At 35.6% G+C, this 23,747-nt stretch overlaps 1 protein-coding gene across 2 annotated transcripts in view; it reads right to left on the bottom strand.

Annotated features, from left to right (window-relative positions):
• LOC145683553 (phospholipid scramblase 2-like) overlaps positions 1 to 23,747 on the bottom strand; it is a 126,290-nt gene that overhangs the window by 74,213 nt on the left and 28,330 nt on the right. For both annotated transcript variants that reach the window (XR_014131147.1, XM_081754893.1), the window contains exons 4-5: positions 23,488 to 23,598; positions 13,255 to 13,466 (exon numbers count right to left, since the gene is read on the bottom strand). Coding sequence is in view for 1 of the 2 variants with exons in the window: in XM_081754893.1 (XP_081611019.1) it covers positions 13,255 to 13,466; positions 23,488 to 23,598 (323 nt within the window). In the remaining variant the exon portion in view is untranslated. The remainder of the gene's footprint in view (positions 1 to 13,254; positions 13,467 to 23,487; positions 23,599 to 23,747) is intronic.

The following is a 23,747-nucleotide window of genomic DNA, read 5'->3' as shown; positions in this document are numbered from 1 at the left end:
TTGATCAGTACTTGGCACATCCGGGGCATTGGTTCTATCAAGTGAAGCCGCCAATATTTCTTCGGAAAGCGCCTGCCATTCGTGTAGCAAATGACTCCACAAAGCATTCACATTCTTCAAGGGTGTTTTGGTGGACCATTTTAACTAACTGATCCCACAGCAGTTCGATTGGATTGCAGTTTGGACTTTCAGAAGGCCATATCAGAGTTTTCAGTTCTCCCCGGGTCTCTAAAGGTTCAAGATACATTCTGCATAAAACAGACGAATGTTTTGGATCATTATGGTGCTGCAAGACAAACCTTTACCTTAAACCTATACCACATGGTTTTGCATAAAGTTGAAGAATGTCATGATACCGTTCCCTCGTCAGAGTCCTCTTTATTTTTATAAGATTACCTGTAGGATTACCTCCAAAGTAACCCCATACTACCACTGAACACATTTCGTGTTTAATAGTCATGGTAACGCACTGAGCTGTCGAACGTTCGCCTTTTACACGACACACAAACTTGCGGCGTTTTATCCCAGATACCTGAAACTTCGACTCATTCATAAATAAGACACTTCTTCACTGATCTACAGTCCAATGCGCATGTTGTTTAGCCAACTGTAATCGTTTCTTCTTATTGTCAACCTGCAGTAAAGTTTTTTTGCCGCAATACGTTTTTTAAGCTTTACATCCTGAAGTCGTCTCTTTGCTGTTGACACGCATACAGGCTCATCCCAACACATAGTTCCGCTATCAGCATAGGCGCTGTTTTAAGGCGATCACGTTTGCTGGTCACTACTAAATACTTATCCTCCCTTGCCAACGTAACCTTAGGCCTTTCAATGGAATAATGATTCTTATTACTCTGAGTAGACACATAGAGCTTCAAACTGTAATGTACTTCCCAAGGAAACATAATCCTGCTTTGCTATTTCACGCATGCTCCGTATAAGCTAACTATTGCAGTCACCTTTTCCTGTTCAAAGATCTTTTCCTTTGACCATTTCAACGTCCACACAACTGCTTCCACCACTCAACACACTGTCTCCCCTACTTACTTCTGTAGCACTCTCTTGTCTTTCACTGCGCAAACATTGGTTCCTATGTGTGTACGTCGTTACTGTGAACGCCATCTAGTGCCATACAGACAAACCACCCGTTCCACAACAACTTATGAAAAGTCTTCATACCAGAGCCTCAATGCTTCAGCAGCCACCTGTCCATTTTTCTTAAAACTAACACAACATAGTGAATTGTCGTCGCGTTCCTGCGGATTTTTTACGGTTTTCTACGCATTTTTACACTTATATTTAGGTCTCAGTAATGAATACTACCTGTTGTCTCCGAAAGCCAGGTGTCTTTTGAGTGATTCTCTATATTGATGTACATAGACTCGTAACATCATCCGTAACAGTTTCATCATCACAGCTATCTTCACTATCACTAGCAAAATACATTACATATGATATAACTATATTCCATGATTTTTGAATACGTGAAGAATAGTACAGAATAATGAAACAGTGGTGAAAATTATTATGCAACAGAAGTGAATGTGTAGTATTTAATTCGTGGGATCACTATGCATGTTTAAAGACCAATGGAATTTAAAGCACATACATAGTGTGCAATTACCGCTCCTGATGTCGAAGACTACTCTTTTATATGCACAAATGTTTACGCAAGAGCATCAAAATGCATTGGGTGTATGGGTTGTAAGCAATCTGGATATCTTCGTGAACTATTTCATGTGTTACTGAGAAAATACCGAGTTAAAATTCATGTTCAGTACGAAGAGTGCTAAACAATATAATATCTTGTAAATACTGAATGTGTACATTATTGTTAATCACGTATTAAAAATTTTAAATAAATATCTATGATTGAATTCTGCGAATTTTGACAATTGTATGTTGTATTTTTATAATACTTAAACTCTTGCAAAGACTTATTCCACGACACAACTCTCGTTGAATTTAATGAAATACTTCTACAAGAGCAAAGTGAAATCTGAGTCTTATATTTTATAAGAAAAAAGCTTCTGAATTAGTATTATGTTTAGAACTCTGTATATAACATTCATATAAAATTTCACTATTCTATTACATTATTGACATACGAGGTTACAAAGTGTAGAATTAAATTATACATTGTCGATTTTGCTTAACTGTGTGTATAATACTAAGTATTTTTCAAATTATATTTTGTAATTAAAAGTAACACTGAATTCACATGTGGAAGAACATAAGCGATACCACACGTGTGTATTTTTTATTCGAGATAGTTCCGAGATCGACAGGGGTGTCCATAAATCGAAAAGTGACGAAGACTCCATTTGACTAAGGATCAAGATTTGCTCAAGAGGAGACCGAGTTCGAAGTTGACTTGTTTTCCGAGACCCTCCTTGAAGATAAAAATGTGTATAACTCCACCGAAATTTAATGAAAATTTGGGAATGACTCTGAGGATTTTTAATTGAAAAAGAAATCATTTAGGCGATCTATGCACAGTATTTACAAAAACACTTAAAATCGAAATAAACAATTCTTATAAATTTTACCCTCATGAATAGTAGCATTGATCGGCCAATATATTGCTGAACTGGTGTAAGAAATCCAGATACAGATGAAGATAAAAATGTACAAGTTACCCATGAGGACACTACTCTACTTCTGATGTAATAAGTATCAAAGCTGATACCGGTATCTAAATATAACTTGTTATGCGGAGGATACTTTCAAAATCGAACCCCGAACATGACTGTATTACCTTACAATATGACATGACATGATTATAATGCATGAAATCTACAGGTAAATACTCATGTTGGATAAGCTTACGTTGAATTTGAACATAATCACTATAATGACATTAATAAATGTACTTTTACATATGTATAATTTAACATATTTTTAAATGAAGTAAACCTGTATAAAATTTCGTGATAAATATATTACAATTTTCATACTAACTAACTAACTAACTCAATGGCTAATGGAACCCGGAGGTTCAGTGCCGCGTTCACAAAAGCTCTCCACTGACTTCTATCCTTAGCTAATTGCATCCAGTTTCTACTTTGTATTCCTATCTCTGCAAGATCCATCTTAATATTATCCTCCCATCTGCACCTAGGCCTTCCTAATGGTCGTTTTCCTATGGGTCTTTCAGTCAAGACTTTGAAAGCGTTTCTACTTTCTTCCATTCTAGCTACATGACCTGCCCACCTAAGCCTCCTAGACTTCACGACCCTAACAATGTTGGGTAAACCGTGTAAACTATGTAGTTCCTCGTTATGAAGATTCCTACATTCCCGATTCCCGTTCCTCTTGGGTCCGAATATTCTTCTCAGGATCCTGTTATCAAATACTTTCAGTCTATGTTCTTCCCTCAGAGTAAGCGACCATGTTTCGCAACCATACAGAACAACAGGCATGATTATCGTTTTATATATTTTAAGCTTCAAATTCTTCGACAGAATTCGCGACGACAAGAGATTTTGAACCGAATAGTAACACGAATTCCCTGCTTTTAGTCGACATTTAATTTCTTCGTGAATGTGATTTTCCTCTGTTAATATTGATCCTAAATACTTGAAAGTATCCACTTTATCAAAAGTACTATTCAATACCTTAACGCCTCCACAATTTGCCGCATTACGGTCCCAACGCACTTCCATGTATTTAGTTTACTCTGCATTTACTTTTAAACCCATGTCCCTGCAAGCATTTAATAAGATCTCTGCATTTATTTCTATTGTTCTCCTATCATCCCCTATTAAATTTACATCATCAGCATATACCATAACCTGGTGAATACCGTTCAACTCTAGTCCCTGGTTGCTATCTTTGATTTTCCTTATAGCGTATTCCAGAACAAAGTTAAATAATAATGGCGACAACGCATCTCCTTGTTTCAGGCCATTTTCGACGTGAAAGCTCGTGGACAAAAATTTTCCCACCCGGACTTTACTTTGGGATTCATTTAAACATATCTTAATTAATCTAATTAGCTTTCTCGGTATTCCAAGTTCTGTAAGAACGTTGTATAATGTTTCTCTCCTAACCGAGTCGTAAGCCTTTCTAAAATCAATAAATATTTGATGAATCGGTGTATTGTATTTCCACATCTTTTCGAGTATTTGGCGAATGGTAAATATTTGGTCGATAGCTGATAGATTTCGTCTAAATCCGCACTAATAATCTCCAATAATTTCATCTGTGCATGGGGTCAATCTTGCTAATAGAATATTTGAAAGGATTTTATAGGATGTTGACAGAAGAGAAATGCCTCGATAATTATTAGTCAGTTTTGTCACCTTTCTTGTGAATTGGAACAATGATTGATTCTTTCCACTCTTGTGGCAATTCTTCCTTGTTCCAGATAAGGAGAATGAGTTTGTGTATCTTGTTCCACAATTTTTCGCCCCCAGCTAAAATTAGCTCAGCCGGAATTTCATCTACACCCGGAGATTTGTGTTTCTTGAATTTCTTTATAGCGGCTTCTATTTCTATTCGATTGGGTTCTGGAATATACAGTTCTGCGGTGTGTATCTCCTTTTCCCCACGCACATTAGTTTTTGGCTGCGTGTTCAGCAAATCGTCAAAGAAATCTTTCCATCTATTTAAGAGGCTATCCGTATCAGTGAGAACTGTTTCGTCAGATTTCTTTAATATATAAGCACGAGGTTGAGAGCCTTTCTTAAATTCGCTGATCCCCTTATACACGTCCCGAATATTTTTGTTTTTACTATTATCTTCAAGTTCCTTAATTTTAGCTTTCAAAAAATTGCGTTTCTTTGTTCTAAAAGTTTTAGAAGTTTCCCACCTGATATCTGCGAAATTTTGTGTAGTTATTTCATTCGGATTTTGTAGCCACCGTAATTTTGCCTGTTTTCTCTTCTCTGCGAGTTTAATGCATTCTTGGTTGAACCATGGTTTGTTCCTATGTATTTCCGCGTGTCCCAATTTTTCTATTGCTGAACTTTTATTGCTATCTCTAATTTCAATCCAAGTATCCTCAACACTAATGCACTCCGAGTCTTCTAAAACCGAGAATCTATTCGCAACTTCAATCTGGTATTCCTCTTTTACCTGGCTCTCTTCTAATTTCTTTAAATTAAATCTCTCCGTTTTCGGACATTCAATATTACCTTTATTGAACGATAATCTATCCCGTATTATCGCTACGACCAGGTAGTGATCAGTTTCACAATCAGCCCCTCTAAACGACCGGACGTCAATTATGCTAGATTGCCTTCTTCTATCTACTAAAACGTGATCAATTTGATTATGTGATTTTCCGTCTGGTGATGTCCAAGTGTATTTATGAACGTCGTGATGTGGGAATTTTGTACTCTTCACGATTAGGTTTTTGGATGTTGCAAATTTCACGAGTTTAACACCGTTGTCATTACTTTCCTTGTGCAAACTTTCGTTCCCTATAATCGGTTTGAAAATATCCTCTCGTCCTACCTTTGCATTGAAATCCCCTAACAAAATATTCATATGGTATCGCGGGAGTTGGTCAAATATCCGTTCCACTCTTCGTAAAAACTATCTTTTATATCGTCACCCTTATCTTCAGTTGGAGCATGTACATTTAAAACAATAATATCACACCACCGTCCCTTGAGAGTAATAAAAGAGAGTCTGTCAGTAACAAATCCAACCCGTTTAATTGCTGGTAATATTCGTTTGTGAACGAAAAACCCTGTTCGTAACTGGTGTCGTTTTAATATATGGTCTAGGAATTAATTCGTGCGGTTGGTACGCACACATTGAAGCTGTAGTACAAACACAAAATACATAAATACCTTAAGAAAAATATTGTCCATCGCTAGCCACCACTTTCGCCCATCTGTCAGGCAATGTACGGATTCCGTGGCGAAAGAAGTCCTCATCCTTGGAAGCGATCCAGTCAGACACCCATGTTTCGATATCTTCTGAAGAAGTAAACCGCTGTCCAATCAAATCGTTGTTCATGCAATCGAACAAGTAGTAGTCCGAAGGAGCAACGTCTGGTGAATACGGCGGGTGGGGTAAAACTTCCCATCCGACATTTTCTAAATAGGTTTTGACCGGTTTTGCGACATGTGGGCGAGCGTTATCATGTTGAACAATAAGTTTATCATGTCTGTTCTCCCATTCTGGTCGTGTTCTGGCCAGAGCTTGCTTCAAACGCATTAATTGTCGTCGGTAACGTTCTCCATTCATAGTTTCACCCGGTTGCAGCAGCTCATAGTACACCACACCTTTCATATCCCACCATATGCACAGCATAACCTTTGCACAGTGAATATCTCGTTTTGGTTGTGATGGACCTGGTTCACCTGGTTTCACCCAGGCCTTTTTTCGTTTAGGGTTCTCGTAATGGATCCACTTCTCATCACCCGTAATAATTCGATGCAGAAACCCCTTTCTGCTCTGTCGTTGAAGCAGCAATTCGCAAATGGTTTTTCGTCTTTCAACGTCTCTGTCTTTCAATTCATGTGGAACCCAATGTGACATCTTTTGAATCATTCCCATGGCTTTCAAGCGTTTGGAGACTGTTGTTTGATCAACGCCTAATGCTGCTGCAAGTTGTTCCTGCGTTTGATAGGAATCCTGCTCGAGCAATGCTGTCAATTCTTCGTCTTGAAATTTTTTTGGCTGTCCAGCTCGCTCTTGGTCTGCCAAGCCGAAATCACCACTTCTAAACCGTGCAAACAACTTCTGACACGTTCGCTCAGCTAGAGCATGGTCACCATACACTTCCACCAAAATACGATGACTTTCAGTCGCACTTTTCTGCATGTTAAAGTAATGCAGCAGGACACCCCGCAAAAACACTTTATCAGGCACAAATTGCGCCATGTTCACTTAGCTACAAACTGGTGTTGTTGACGCTTTAATCCACTGCCCTATACTACGAACGATACGCGATGACAGGGGTTTGCAACACATGTGTGGATACACGGAACTGTGGGACGCTCCGTTCGTTGCGCCATCTCTTGTCCACCCGCACGAATTAATTCCTAGACCAAATAGAAACAAATAATTTGGCACTGATAAAAACATTCTATATTTAAATAAATGAATATTCAAATCTTGTACAAATAAAAATAATATGTATAAGATTGGTTTTAAAACGGAAACAAAAATGTAATTTTTCAAACTTTCCTCTTCTAATTACTAAATTTATATTATAATTATTAATATTAAAATTAATGAACAAAAGAAAGTAAAATTAGTCATTTTAAATATATATATTGCTCGTTTTTAACGCAACCAAATTAGTTAAAAATTATTTTGTACTTTTATTTAACTTTCATTCTGTTCATAAAAATACTATTATTAGCAGGCTCTAATGAAATAATAGATTTTAACTTTTACTCTGTTCATAAAACTACATTATCAAGAAACTCTAATGAAATATTAGATTTTAACTTTTACTCTGTTCATAAAAATACTATTATGAAGAGACTCTGATGAAATATTAGATTTTAACTTTTACTCTGTTTGATTTCTAACCCCCAACCCGTGATCTCAGGGGTGCCTCAGGGGAGTGTACTTGGGCCTCTGCTGTTTGTCCTGTATATGGATGATCTCTACACGCACTTATCAGCTCAGCCTAGTGGCCTTCTGCTTTTTGCTGACGATTGTAAGTTATACAGAGAAATATCGTGTCTCCATGATACAATTGCTCTACAGGAAGACATAAATTACCTTACAGGCTGGTGTGAAATGTGGCACTTAAAACTCAACAGTAAGAAATGTGACAGTATTACTATTACTTTGAAAAAGTCTCCTGTCCCCTTCACATACCATATCAACAATTCCTCTATCACACATTCTGCTAGTCATAACGACCTTGGTGTCATCTTTGATTCAAAACTCTCCTTCTCTGACCACATCTCCTCAATACTAAAGAATTCAATGCGCATGTTGGGATTTCTTTATCGATTCACCGAACTACGCACTGTTTCTTCATTAGCAACTTTTTATAAGACTTTAATAGCGCCCAAGATCGAATACTGCTCTCCCATATGGGCCATGGCAGCACCTACACATCTCTCCAGACTTGATTCTGTTCTCAATTTCTTCTTCGCTATAGTCCGTTTTCGTGTACCTGCACTTCGAATATTATCTAAGAAGGAGCTCTTGCGACATCTTAATATTCAGACTCCTGAAAGTACGCAGAATTATCTCTGACCTGAAATATCTACATAAAATAGTTAATGGAAGCTTAAGATCGGAAATATTACTTCAGGAACTATCCTTACGTGTCCCTTCCCGCATCACCCGGAATACCCACCTATTCCATTTTGCCCGTCCTAGGTTGGCTGTTATACAGAGGTCTCTTTTTCATAGAATACCAAACTGTTATAATCAAGTAACAACTGATGTGGACATTTTTTCGAGCTACCCTGTGTTTGAAAGAGCAATTAAACGAACTTTGATGGAATAGTTTTACTTTTACACTCTTTTTTCTATGTTGTTGTTATTGTTGTCTTGTTTTTTTTCTTTCTTTTGTTAGCATGTCCCTGTGTAAAATGGCAAAGTTATGCTGTATCTGGGAATTTGTTCAATAAATAAATAAAAAATACTATTATCAAGAGATACTTATGAAATATTAGATTTTAACTTTTACTCTGTTCATAAAAATACTATTATCAAGAGACTCTTATGAAATATTAGATTTTAACTTTTACTCTGTTGTTAAAAATACTATTATGAAGAGACACTGATGAAATATTAGATTTTAACATTTACTATGTTCATAAAAATACTATTATGAAGAGACTCTGATGAAATATTAGATTTTAACTTTTACTCTGTTCATAAAAATACTATTATGAAGAGACTCTGATGAAATATTAGATTTTAACTTTTACTCTGTTCATAAAAATACTATTATGAAGAGACTCTGGTGAAATATTAGATCTTAACTTTTACTCTGTTCATAAAAATACTATTATGAAGAGACTCTGATGAAATATTAGATTTTAACTTTTACTCTGTTCATAAAAATACTATTATGAAGAGACTCTGGTGAAATATTAGATCTTAACTTTTACTCTGTTCATAAAAATACTATTATGAAGAGACTCTGATGAAATATTAGATCTTAACTTTTACTCTGTTCATAAAAATACTATTATGAAGAGACTCTGATGAAATATTAGATCTTAACTTTTACTCTGTTCATAAAAATACTATTATGAAGAGACTCTGATGAAATATTAGATTTTAACTTTTACTCTGTTCATAAAAATACTATTGTGAAGAGACTCTGATGAAATATTAGATTTTAACTTTTACTCTGTTCTTAAAAATACTATTATGAAGAGATTATTATTTTTGGAATGAGAAAGTGGAAGGAAACACGCGGACAAGATGTTGTCCACCAGAAACTTAATGAGCGGTGATAAAACAATGGACCCCATGCACCAGAGGTAAAAAACAAACTACCATTGTGAGCTACCATGGCCCCCAAAACTAACAATTATTATATTTCAACAAACACAATTAATTGATAAGGATCATAATACAGTATGTGTTATTCCCTTCTACTACATTATCAATTGAAGTAACATTTTTAGGTAAAAGAACTAGTCGTTGCAAAGTTTGAAGTGATTGTAACATTATAACAAAGAGGCTTTTTATAAAGTTACTCCCATACATTCATTTCCTAAGGTAAGTTATTTTATGAATCAGTAAAATAATTGTAAATTATTTTCTTGCCTCTAAAATTTATTTTTTTTTAACTTCATTATCCTATTGTATTATTCCCAGTAAAATATACAAAAACAATCTTTCAAAATTCGAATTGCTATAAATTACGTTTTTAGCATAATCAGTTTTTCACTTAGCAACATTTATTTCTAACACGATAAAGGAAACTAAAATTCTTAAGGAATATTTTGTGAGAGTAATTTTACAATTTTACGATAAAATTACGTATTTCCTAATACTACTAATATAACCGTTTTTCAAAGTTAAAAACTCAAAGAAAAATCGAACTAATAAAAATTTCTCAGAAAAATTTTTCTCCAAGTAAATTAAAATTACGCAATTCTTTTGTACATTTTAATACACACATACATACATATATATTTGGTGCACAAAACTTTATCATGATCGTAACTTGGTGAAGTTCATAATAGAACTAATCATTTAAATTAATTTCTTGGAAAAACTATTTCTCAACATATAATAAAGCATAATGTTATATAGGATGGGCAAAAAGTCGGTTCCACGAAAACATATTTCTGTAAATATGAACCAAAGCAACTTTCTGCGCACCCTATATATTACAATTTGGAAACTTCATACTAAGATATTCAATTATCAAAATTCAACGTCTACTTTTAGTATGCATAAATTATTATTCTGAGAGAATAAAATATCGTAATACTAAGATGTGAAAATTCATACTAGTACAAACTTCATTTGCACTAATGAATGTCTTGAAACAACACAAAGATAGTTGTGCTTTAAGACACTTGATGCAAGTACCTTAAATGTTTCTGCCTAAAGTGAGTTGTTTCTTAATTCTTAAAAATTGTTAGTCCTACAAAAGTTAGCCCCAAACCTATCCGTAAATATGAAGTTTAATGAATCCGTCGAGACTAATATTTATGATTTCGATCATCTTAAAATTATCTGTAGTACATTACGGCGTCAACATCTTGCTTCATATCAACCTCACTATCAGCTCTAACTCGCCAAAAATCAAAAGAAGGCGTTGGTATAATGTAAAATGTAGAGGACAATACTAAATTGCACTAGTCGCTAGATTTACTGTTCTGCCGAGTTTACGCTGTTCGTGTGAGTTTTCTTGTGAGCACAGATGACTAGAGCCTACAGAACTTAGCGATCCTACTAGTTCCTTATCAATTTTGTGCCACAGGCAGATGTTACGTTTTTTTTTTTCTGTATTCAATAATTTCAACGGATGATTCAATTATTATTTTAACTTTTAGCGGCTAAAATATAATTTGGCAGTTATTTCAGGTTTCTTCGTGAGGAAACTGCTTATAAGTTACAATTACTCTACTCCCAATAATACTACTTCCGAGGTAAGATTTGGAGTTGTCTAGATAAACATATACTTTTCTAATGAAAGAGGTATGTCTCGGTTAATATCTCGTCACAAAATTCTTTCTCTTCTAGTTATATGACCAGCACTAGTTTTCAGTTGGGTCCATAAACTTTACCTGGCTAGAAATGTATATGTGTTTCTAATGAAAGAGGTTAAGTCTCCAGTCATATCTCGTCAAGAAACTGAGCTCCCTCGTGGCTAAGCGGTTAGCGTACGCGCCTTTGGTGTGGAAGACCCGGGTTTAATTCCCGGCAGGAGCTCATGTGGTTCGGATTCCACGTTAATCAGTAGGTCTACGTCTCATATAGCCTCGCTGCTCAAAGGGCGCTAAACTAAAATCAACTCAATCTCGTCAAGAAACTTCATTCTCGTCTAGTCATGTGATCAGCACCACTTTACACTTGGGTCCTTTCATTTTACCCGGCTAAAAAGTATATACAGGTGTAAGTTTCCATTGAAAGAGGTAAGGCCCGTTTCATATCTCGCCAAGAAACTTCATTCTATTCTAGTTATATAACCAGCGCTAGTTTTCAGTGGGGTCAGTCCACTTTACCTGGTTAGAACAGTATATATATTTCTAATGAAAAAGGTTAAGTTTCCTTTCGTATCTCGTCAAGAAACTTCATTCTCGTCTAGTCATGTGACCAGCACCACTTTTCACTTGGGTCCTTTCATTTTACCCGGGTAGAAAAGTATATATGTTTCTAATGAAAGAGATTAAGTCTTGTTTCATACCTAGTCAAGAAATTTCATTCTCTTCTAGTAATGTGACCAGCTCTACTTTTCCATTGCGTCCTTCCACTTTGTCCGGTTAGAAAGGTTTATATGTTTCTAATAAAAGAGATAAGTTCCATTTCATATCTCGCAATGCAACTTCATTCTCTTGTAGTCATATGACCAGCACTATCTTTTACTTGGATCCATCCACTTTACCCGGCTAGAAAAGTATATATATTTCGAATGAAAGAGATTAAATTTTGTTTCGTATCTCGTCAAGAAATTTCATTGTCTTCTAGTCATGTAACCAGCACTACTTCTCAATTGAGTTCTTTTACTTTAGCCGTCTGGAAAAGTGCATATTTTTTCTATTGAAAGAGGTGAGGCTGGTTTCTTATCTCGTCAGGAAACTTCCTTCTCTTCTGATCATGTGACCAGCACTACTGCTCAATTCCGTCGTTTTACTTTAGCCAGCTAGAAAATGTTATATGCTTCTATTAAAAAAGGTAAGGCTCGTTTCTTATCTCGCCAAGAAACTTAAATCTCTTCTACTCATGTGACCAGCACTAGTTTTGAATTTGAACCTTTCTCTTTACCCGGGTAAAGAAGTATATATATTTCTGTTGAAAGAGGTAAGTCTCGTTTCACATCGCGTCGAGAAACTTCATTCTCCTCCAGTTATATGACCAGCACTAGTTTTCAGTTGGGTCCTTCCACTTTGCCTGGCTAGAAAAGTATATGTTTCTAATGAAAGATGCAAAACTCGTCATATCTCCTCAAAAGAAACTTCATTCTCTTCTAGTCATGTAACCAGCACTATTTATTAATTTGGTTCTTCCACTTTACCCGGCTGGAAAAGTGTATATGTTTCTACTGAAAGAGGCAAATCTCGTTTGATATCTCGACTAAAACCTTCATTCTCTTCTCGTTATGTGACCAATACTAGTTTTCAATTGCGTTCTTTTACTTTACCCGCCTCGTACACACTTTGTGATAAACAGTTGATTTTATAGTACGCAAAGTCGAAGTGATATTTTGAATCATTATACTTTCCTATGCTAAAGTAGAATGGATAAAATTCTCTACATGACTAAATTTTGATGGTGTACAGAATGAATACCTGTAAAACAAGCGTAGAAATGAGTGTAATTTTAGTTAAATTAAGTTCATTTTAAAAAACTATGTCACTATCTCACAGATATATATACATTCGGAAAGTATGTAATGTCTCTCTTTGTGTTAACGGACCTTTTCTCTTCTCACGAAATTTATGATTACATTTTCGCTGTTTTTAGGTAATGATGCGTCAAAAGTATTCAATTAAGGAATTACTGTTCCTTTTTTGTGTAAACGCCAAACTTCATAATATATTTGAGAAGTTACTCAGTCTCTATGGTTGACTTCATACGTTTTATTTAATCTACGCATTCAATCTAAGCTAACATTTCTAAGCTAATGTAACTCACCGGCAAACAACAGGGGTAACACATGCCTCTACATCTAAGAGGTCTGTGGACAAGAATTACTTCATTTTCGAAATTATCTGTAATTTTCACATCAAGATGACGAAATACACCAAAATTGTGGGTAGAAGACTTAGGCTCATACTCTGTGGCCGTATACACTTGCTGACGAAGTTTGTTCGAAATCTTATATGTGTGGTCCCATTCTGCCGAACCTGTTAAAGAAAAACAAATCAAATTTAGTCACTAATAACTAATAAAATAGAGATAGTTCTGACTCCATTTCATTTTAATCGACGCTGATTGGCTGAGACGCCAAATAATGCTTATTGGTTGTTAGAGATCACATGGTCTTAAATCGCGCACCCTAGGAAAATTAAAAAATTAGCCCTTCCTTCTGTTCACGTGACACAATGATATGAAGGTATAACATAGTCTTAGGACCCTCCCGGCGTAATATTCAAATTTATCATTGGCCTTAACATCACGTGGTAGGACGTCATTGACACGAGTTTTTTTTTTTAATCTGGACCCATGATCCCTGACTCATGGGCTGTGGTCCAGGGGTACATATGATTAACCATCTAAATATTTCTGTTACCTTGTTTCCTTTTATGGGGGCGCCGAGGTTTAGTGTAGACTCATACCTCTGGTGCATGGAGACCTGGTTCGATTCCAAGTCGTGTACTTTGTCGTAGACAACGTCTGGACCATAGCTTTTAACAGGATACTTTTTCCTCCTACTTTCTCATTCCACTAATTATTCCATCATCCTTCACTTGCATCCATCATCCGCCTCATTACCATAAAGGGCATAATTGTGGAACGTTACTGCAAAATTTCATTTTGAATTATTTCGTTCCCTTTTATTAGTAAACTAACTAACTAACTAACTCTATGGCCTATGGAACCCGGAGGTTCAGTGCCGCGTTCACAAAAGCTCTCCACTGACTTCTATCCTTAGCTAATTGGATCCAGTTTCTACTTTGTATTTCTATCTCTGCAAGATCCATCTTAATATTATCCTCCCATCTGGGCCTAGGTCTTCCTAATAGTCGTTTTCCTATTCGTCCTATAGTCGGGTCCACCAGTCAAGACTTTGAAAGCGTTTCTACTTTCTTCCATTCTAGCTACATGACCTGCCCACCTAAGCCTCCTGGACTTGACGACTCTAACAATGTTGGGTAAACCGTATAAACTATGTAGTTCCTCGTTATGAAGCGTCCGCCATTCCCCATTCTCGTTCCTCTTGGGTCCGAATATTCTTCTCAGGATCCTGTTCTCAAATACTTTCAGTCTATGTTCTTCCCTCAGAGTAAGCGACCATGTTTCGCAACCATACAGAACAACAGGCATGATTATCGTTTTATATATTTTAAGCTTCAAATTCCTCGACAGAATTCGCGACGACAAGAGATTTTGAACCGAGTAGTAACACGAATTCCCTGCTTTTAGTCGACATTTAATTTCTTCGTGAATATGATTTTCGCCTGTTAATATTGATCCTAAATATTTGAAAGTATCCACTTTATCAAAAGCATTATTTAATATTTTAACGCCTCCACAATTTGCCGTGTTACGGTCCCGACGCACTTTCATGTATTTAGTTTTCTCTGCATTTACTTCTAAACCCATGTCCCTGCAAGCGTTTAATAAGATCTCTGCATTTCTTTCTATTGTTCTCCTATCATCCTCTATTAAATTTACATCATCAGCATATGAGTAAAACATTAGCAAAAATATAAGTTTAAAAGACATTGTAAATGATACGACCATATAAAATTTCAAGACGAATTGCATAGGATCAATTCTTAAATTTTGGAAAAAGCTTAAATTAAAAATCTTGGTAGATAACATTAATATCGGGCCATAGTATGTATTTTTATAAGATTACTTAGTTTATGTCGATATCTTTCATGGACAAAAAATTCAAAATCGGAGATCTATTTATTAAGAGCCTGCCTTACTAAAAATAATAAGCTACTTTTTAAATAATAGTTGTATTTAGTTTGTAATAAACAAAATAGTTTTAACATACAGTTATTAAAACTAAATAATAATGTTAATTAAAAAGTACTTCACGAGAAACCAAAACAACAACATACGTAATCAAATGCAATTGAGTTCATTCCTCTACTCGCTGTCTTAACTTAGATTTTAGGGAAATTGATTTTCTGGCAACACTGTTATTTCTATGGATGGCAACACTGAACATTCTTCAGGTTCATATTTTTTGTTGTAGAATAGCATTATCTATGATTGTGGTGACTTGCATTTCATTATCTCCTTTCACTGATGAATAAACAAGCAAAAGAAAAATGGTAAATTTTGTATTATTTTTAGTAAGGCAGGCTCTTAATGCTTTATTACGTTATGGTTCAGTATAGAATTCGTTCTCTTCTTATAGGATATCAGTATATTGATGGATGGATATCAAGTTTTGACAGGAGTGTGATAACCCGCCCTTAAATTTTGGAAACTACGAAATTATTAATTTGACATGCAAGCATAGCACTGTAGTATGTACCTCTGTAAGTGTGTTCTTTTATCTTATTCCTTTTTATGGGTACAATTGTCCAAAAATTTTCACAGGACTTTGACCTAATTTATCTTCTGAAAGTGTCAATGACTTCTTAAAATAATCAAATTTCAAAGATTGTTTACATAATTAATATTTCATAATAAATTTTAACTATTTTTCTAGGATAAATATTTTATTTCATACTCTTTCATAATCACGAATATTTGAATATTTGAGTTCATACAAAACAGTTACTTTGAAATTTTAGTTTAGGATTCCTCTCACACTCTTTGGTCCCTCTATAAATTTTGATAAAGCTATTTTAGTTTATGATAGGGTTTATGAATAAATCAATTGTATCATAGTATATTTCTTACACTAAAGTTACATAAGAAGATATCTAACAGGATGTATGAAACTGGTGTTTTCTAAGTTATGTGTCATTGTTATGCTTTGCCTATGACAAGTGTATGAAGGTCCTGAGTTCGATTATTATTAAGAGCTTATATGTTTTAGATATTAAGTTCCTATAATATTTAGGTTTATGTTCTACATAGATTTGCTAATGAGTTTTCCAGTTTAGAATTCACTGTCACTTTATTTAAGTATGACACAAGTGTTTTAGGACAAAAGTTTCTTGATGCAGTTGTCCTCAATTTTGGCAAGGGGTTAATACGTTACATGTTTTTGTCAGCGTTTGAGCTCATCTTAAAATAATTTAGTATTCTATATGACTAGTAGATTGATACTAAATATTATTTCTCCTGCTAATGGTGTAACCCATGTAATTCGGATTTTAGATTTATGTCTTAAGAGAAATAATCACTGCGAAATTAAAATACTGCTAATTTTACAATAATTATGTGATATCTTCAAATAGATAAAAGATAATCAAAATGTGGAACAAGAGCCCGGTAAACAATATTATTTTGCATGAGGTACCGTTATCATGAGTAACGTAGTACATTTCCGTTTGCAGCCATTTAAAAACGCGAAAATAAATGCCGATTTTCTAAATGGCTGGAAATCGAAAGCAGATAAGTGAGTCGTGATAACGGTATCTAGTGTAAAATGATATTGTCTAGGGCGCTCTTGTTCCACTTGTCGATTATCTTTTATCAATTTGACGATATCATATAATTACTGTAAAATTAGCAATATTTTAATTTCGCCGTTATGGAGCCTCTTAAATCACTTTGATATTCCAGTTTGAATTCTCAACTAAAAATATTTTACTCAATGAGTGTAAAAATTTTCAAAGGAAGATTTCAAACTAGGAATTTTCAAAGTTTTAGACTAACTAAAAAAATTCGAAACAGTTTTTTTTTTTTTAATTTTCAGTGTAAAGAAGACTTTTTAAGTTTAAACGTAAAAAAATATCCAGTTTATAACTACTCAGTTAACACTATACGCAAGATTATTTATTTCGTTAACGAAATAAATTTAGACTATTGATTGTGACTAGTATTCATTCAATGCAAAAATTCAACTAAAAATCTCAAACTAAGAATTTTTAACTAAAATTTTATAAAAACTTTTGGCGGTATTCAGAGACAATTAATTAATGAAGGGTTAGACATGGACTAGTTAGTGGCATATTAGCTCTATACTAAGGAATGTGTATTTTTTTGGTATTCAGAGTCTTCTTTGATTACAACTAAACAATTGATTTAGGTATAATTAACTAATATAATTTCAATGCCTCTAGTGAGAAAAATAAATGTGGCAACTACGGAAAAGAAGATATGCGCATGCCTAGACTGTAAACATGAAAATACATGAAATACGAATTACGAAATGTGTTACACAGGCTAAACCGTGGCTTAAAGGGTACCTGCTGCTCTAGATTAATTAGTCACATGTGACTAACTTCGTCAACTACTACGTCCTAAACAAAGACTCTGAATACAATTTTGATAACCATCCGTTAGTCAAACCCGTAGTAGATCATTAATCAGACTTCAAAATGACTCTACATAAGGCCCTTTATTTCTAACAAACAATTTTCAAAAGGTCAACCGGTGTACTAAGTTAAAATTAAGATTTTGAAACAAAATTTTTAGACTAAAATTATTAAACCAATCCCTTTCAACCTAAAATTTAAAATTTTCACTAAGCACAATAAATCAATCGAGAATATCGAATTAAAAGTGTTTAAGGTATATTCATGATAGATACATTAATTCAACTTGAAATAGATCAATTGTTAATAAGAGATGCAAAAATATTAGCTGCAATAGCACTTGGGATATTATCTAGTTTGTAAAGGGTGTATCACAAGTAGTGATTTACCTTTTGAGTGATCAGTACATTTTTATATAAACTAGAATGGCAGGGAACACAATTCTAGGCACAGAGGAGAGGTGTAAAAATCAAGTGCTTTTCAGTATCTAATCTCTGTTCTTCATTTGAAAGTTCACCTAGCGACGATTAACATCGATGTATGCCTGCATCCGGAGACGCACACTTCTGTACGCATCTCACACATCTGAAAGGGAATGTTTTTGAATTCCTCCGTGATCTGCACCGTCAATTCCACAACACTCTTTATGAGCCTTCCATATACTCTCTCCTTCAAATATCTCCATAGAAAGAAGTTGAGAGGGGTGAGGTAGGGTCACTCCACTGTTCCCCGACGACTAATCCATCGCCCAATACTAGACTACGATTGATTCTTAGTAGTAACTTATGAATATTTGTTTTTTCTCTTTTAGTCTTAACACATTATTTTGTACTCGAAGGTAACGTTGTTGTTGGGTCATATTACATCATAAGTTTTTACCATAATACAGTTCAGATCAAAGCTCACTGCGATTGCTCGTCTTTTTATACTTAATAACTTCTACTTTTAACAACGCTATTGTTGCAGTTTCGTTTGTAAGGCCTTGTTCAAGAGACCTGATTATTCATTTCTCTTTGAAAGAGCCTGTACTTTAAGCCACAGTCGGTAATAAATAGAAACGAATAGGAATCTCCTCTCGTTAATACAGATCTTTATTAAAAGTTAAAGGATTTGAATTTTCACGTAAGGTTAGCAGTATATGACCTTCTAAGCCAAGGTAAATGGCAAAGCTTTTTTAACAAGACTGTATATTGAGAAAAAGATAAAACAGATAAACATGCCTTTATGGTTCAAAAGAGTGATGAATCAATTTTGGATGAAAAGACTTATAATGATTCAAATTCCACTTCAAAATGTAGGTCCACGACCCATATATCCTATGTACTTTTAAGGGACTATAAAAACCTATGGTCGTACGATTTTCACTTAAAATACAAGGTATTTCAAAACAACACCGCACAACGTTTGAGGGGTGATTCTTGCAGGATATTTGACAGATCACGAAATTTTGGTGAAAAACACTTCCACATACTCCCTACAGCCTCGACATGGCACTCTCCGTATACAATCTTTACGGCTTTATGAAGGAACACATGCGAGGCCATCGCTACGAGACACTGGAGGATATTCGTTCAGCAGTGCGTCAGTGTCTACGGGCAGCTGAAACGGAATTCTGTCCCAAGGGAATTTTCAAACTTGCAGGACAATTGGGAAAATGTCTGCAAAAAAGGAGTCTATAAAGAAAAGTGAAAGAAAGGTATGTAGATTGAGACGATACATTTGATTTCTCTTACAAATAAAGATTACGATTCTGAAAAGATGTTGCTGATGACTTCCAGCATGCCCCTCGTAGCATAACTAATAGTCGTTACACATATTACAAGATTACTTTTATTTCTTACCCTTATTTCTCAAAGTCATCATTAGCACCTTATTTGTCAGATTCGCTGACTTCGCGACCGTCAAATACGGAGAAAGGAGACGAAACGACTTTGCGATGATCATCTATGTATTTTGATTTATCCACAACTTTACAGTAGAGTTTTTGATAAATCTTTTATCGTGTTCCTTTTGTGTGAAACTGATATCTTTCTACCAGAGTGTTCGATACACAAGATAAATTTCTAATAGGGCAAACAACCACTAATGCGCCCAAAAATATTAATCTTATTCCTACACACTTTTCGTATGTTCCAGGAAAGCTTTTCTTTGCCAATTGCTTCACTTGACGAAATGAGAATTTATTATTTTTCGGAATATGACAATCTTTAACACTTTTGAATAATATAATCACGACGCTTTTTATATTATTTAAGGTTTTTATACAAGGTGCTACCCAAAAAGTCCGAGATTCTTTTACTGGACAAACCAGAAGCAATACATTCCGCCGCAAAATGTCTCGAGGTACATGTATTAGCTACTGCGCCTCAGAGTTGGGTCATTAGCTGTAAATTGTAGTTGTTTGTGTCAAGATGTTTCAGTGCTTCTGCGATTTGTCAAATGGCTGACGTTAACCAGCAAAGGATTTGTATCGAGTTTTGTATCAAGTTGAAAAAAACTGCAGCGAATACTCACCATATGCTAAAAGAGGCATTTGGTGAGAGAGCACTGAGTCAAGAAAGAACATTTAAGAGGTTTCATCTTTTCAAAGGAGGCAAGAATCTGTGGAAGATGACAAACATTCTGGCCGACCGTCAACATGCACAACACCGGAAATGATCACGCAAGTCTGTGATCTGATTCGCCAAGACAGAAAGCAGACAATTGACAATATTTGTAACAGTCTTCGACTGTCGTACGGTACATGTCATCGAATTCTATCCGATGAACTATTTTTCTCGACATTCAAGAAATTGTGCATAAGGAGTTTATTCCTCCTCGTCAGAATATCAACAATCAGTTTTACTGCGAGGTTTTGAAGAGATTGACGGAAGACATTCAAACGGCCAGAGATTTGGCAAACGAGAGCCTGTTTGCTGCACTATGAATGTTACCAGGTAAACACCTTTTATGGTTACGTAAATTAATGAGTTTTCGTCTTCTTGCTATGAAAAGGGAGTAAAACGAAATATTCCATATCTAGGCGGATTTTAAGGCAAGAATCCGTTGCGCGTTTCGTTGTGATTTCTATGTGTAGCCAACAGAAGGTGGCGTTACACGTAGAACCGTACTTGAACAACTTTCTCTCAATTGGCTATTCAACCACATCGAAAGAAAAGAATGAAACGGGCGCTGCCATGGAAATACATCTAACCGAACAAAACGTCAGCGCGTGACAATTTCAGAATTACTGAAGAAAGTTTTCTGCATCTGACCACAAAACATGCCTACTTCAAGAAAACAAACAAGTTAATCAAAGAGTATAACATTTTTTTTCATTTATTATTGTCTGCAAACAAAAGCAAAAAATGGTGTCCAACTTCGGGCCACAAAAACTAGATATCAGGAACTGTTGTTTTCTTTTTCTAGTCAATTTAGTGTTCCGTTTTTCTTCCCTCTTAGCCCTCTAGTCGAAGCAGAAGTGGCAGAAATGAACCCCCATTGACTTTTACGTTAGTTACTAAAGAGTAGAAACGATATCAGATAACTAGAGCCATTTTTCTCTTTGATTTAAACGTCCCAGGAATATAGTTCATCTTTAAAATTAATTCCTTTATTAAAAGAGGAAGTTGTAGAAAAGTATTACGACTTCGAGTTTTAATATTGAGAAAATATCGTGTCAAAGAAACTAAAATTCTTCATCTGGTATATACTTGACAAAATCACTTGTTTTTTCATATATTGCTTCAAAATTCCTACATTTTTACTTTATCCGCCTTCGTTTACATCTCTCCTCTGTATGTATCTGTTCCTTCTTATTCTCGTTTCTGTTGAACGACCTATCTGCGTTCGTTAATTTAATAATTTTGTCTTCTCTTTAAATAAAAATGTATACCAAGATTAACTTTTGATATACTAACACATCTACAAATGAATTAAAGGATGTTCCAAAATGATCTATCCAAATTTTAATTGCATGTAAATCAGAAATGGGGATAAATAGAAATGTGCGATTTGCGGCATAATATTCACACATACCTAAAGTTTTACTAGCCGTTTAACAGAATTCAATGTGTGCGCTATCTGTGGCCCCCAGCATATCTAAGTTATGCTGGCCTAGCATGTCCTCCGTAACGTGTTCAAGTTCTACAGCGATGCTAGCTCGCACTTCCTGCAAATCCTGCGTTGGGGTCCTGTAGACCACATCCGTCACAAAGCCTTAATGGAAAAATCTAGTAGAGTAATATCCGGAGATCTTGGTGACCAGGAAATCGGTTCTCCTCGACCAACCCAATGACCTGAATTGTGTTGTCTAAAGCCAACTTAACGATTGCGGCCAACTTAACTTCTGCGACCATTCTGCTGCAACAAAATATCATGTTGCTGGTGTTTGCCTTATTGAAAATACAAAGTGTCCAACATTTCATAGTCAAGGTGATTGATGCCTCTGCAAAGAAAAACTGTCGCACCACACGGTTATGAAGCAGACATACCTTATGTTTACCTTTTGTCTGTCGCACACAATTTTGAGGCTTACGTGGGGTTCTTCGAGTCCCATATCTGCACATTGTGCCAGTTTACTATCCCAGATACATGAAAGCATGCTTTCTCCGAGATTATCACCTCGTTGATGCGATTCAGAATCTCAATTGCAAATGCTTTGCGCTTTGGCATGTCATCAGGTTCAAGTGCATACAGCAGCTGCAACTTCTGTACGCTTGCAGTTTCAGTTGCTTGTGTAGCACCAGGCTCAGTGGTAGAGCGTTCACCTCTGGTGCTTGGGGTCCCGGGTTCTATCCCAGCCCCCGCCAAGTGAACTTTGTGGTGGACAAACACCGTGCTCGTGGGTTTTCTCGGGGTTCTCCCGTTTCCTCCCACTTTCTTCATTCCATCATTTCTGTCATCATCACCGTCTCCTTTAGCCTAACCGGCATAACCGTGGGACGTAAAACTCAAAGATGTCATTTCATTTTCATTTTTTGTGTAGCACCATGTAAACCGTGTTCAGTTATAGCTGCAACTGTCGAGACCCTTGATGGATTGATTTGATTGGGCTTCGAACAAATGCCTGTTGTGCCCGTTCCACATCTACTTCACTCGTGGTCAGACATCAGGAACTCGTCCTCTTCTTAATACTCCCGGTTTACTTGAGCCTCGTGTACCACTGCCGGATAGTCGGACGCGATGAAGCTGTGCGTCTGTAACGCGTCCGGAAGTTCCGCTAGACCTGGGTGGCAGATTTGTCTCCATCCAGCACTCAACACATTGTGCCATCTCCGTAGAGGTGGAAATTTTCGTCAATACCTCACCTGCAGAAACAAATGCAAAAGAAATTACAGAAGAGAGATTTGTTGGAACATTGATATAGAACAAAACTTTAAGTGCGTATGAACATTATGCTACAAATCGCACTCTTGTGTCTGTCCCATATCTCATTTACACGCGATAAAAGTTGGAAAAATCATTTTGGAATACTCAGTATTCGATCACTTCCAAATAAAAGTTGCTTCCAGTTTTATCACTTACCTTATATACACCATACTTATAGGGGTAGTATTATCAGCTTCCTCAGCAAATACAGTAATCAAAGAAAATAGAAGACAGAGACCTCATATCGTACCAATCTTCGCAAAATTTGAAGACTACCACGCAATGCAAAATCTCAGAAGCAATTGTTCTATACCAATTATTGCAAACTAAAATGTATCTTTTATGTTGTAAACTCTCAGGAAACGAGACATCGGATCGTGCTATACTTTCACATATTATAACAAAAAGCGGTATCATTTTCAGATAGTACTAAATTTTCGTGTAAATAGGATATTAATAATACCTTGGCGTTGTCGAATTTCCTGCTGAACACGAAGATAATCAATCACCACAAGGTATTCCAAACCTGCTGGGCAATTGAAGCTTAGCTGCGGAGCAGGCATCCAAGCTTGAGCTGCAAAACGAAACGAACTTAGTCATACATTTGTTAAACGTAATAAGCACTCTCTACATTGTGTGTATTGTGTTGAAACTGGACAAAGGTAATTCCAAATGTTCAAACAATCTAACACAAAATTAATGAGAAGATCCACTTTCATCCAA

Source organism: Thermobia domestica, chromosome 4 (genome assembly GCF_964235325.1).
Source record: "Thermobia domestica chromosome 4, izTheDome1.hap1.1, whole genome shotgun sequence".
In the NCBI taxonomy this organism is placed as follows: domain Eukaryota; kingdom Metazoa; phylum Arthropoda; class Insecta; order Zygentoma; family Lepismatidae; genus Thermobia; species Thermobia domestica.
This window is presented reverse-complemented; position numbering and strand designations above follow the sequence as displayed.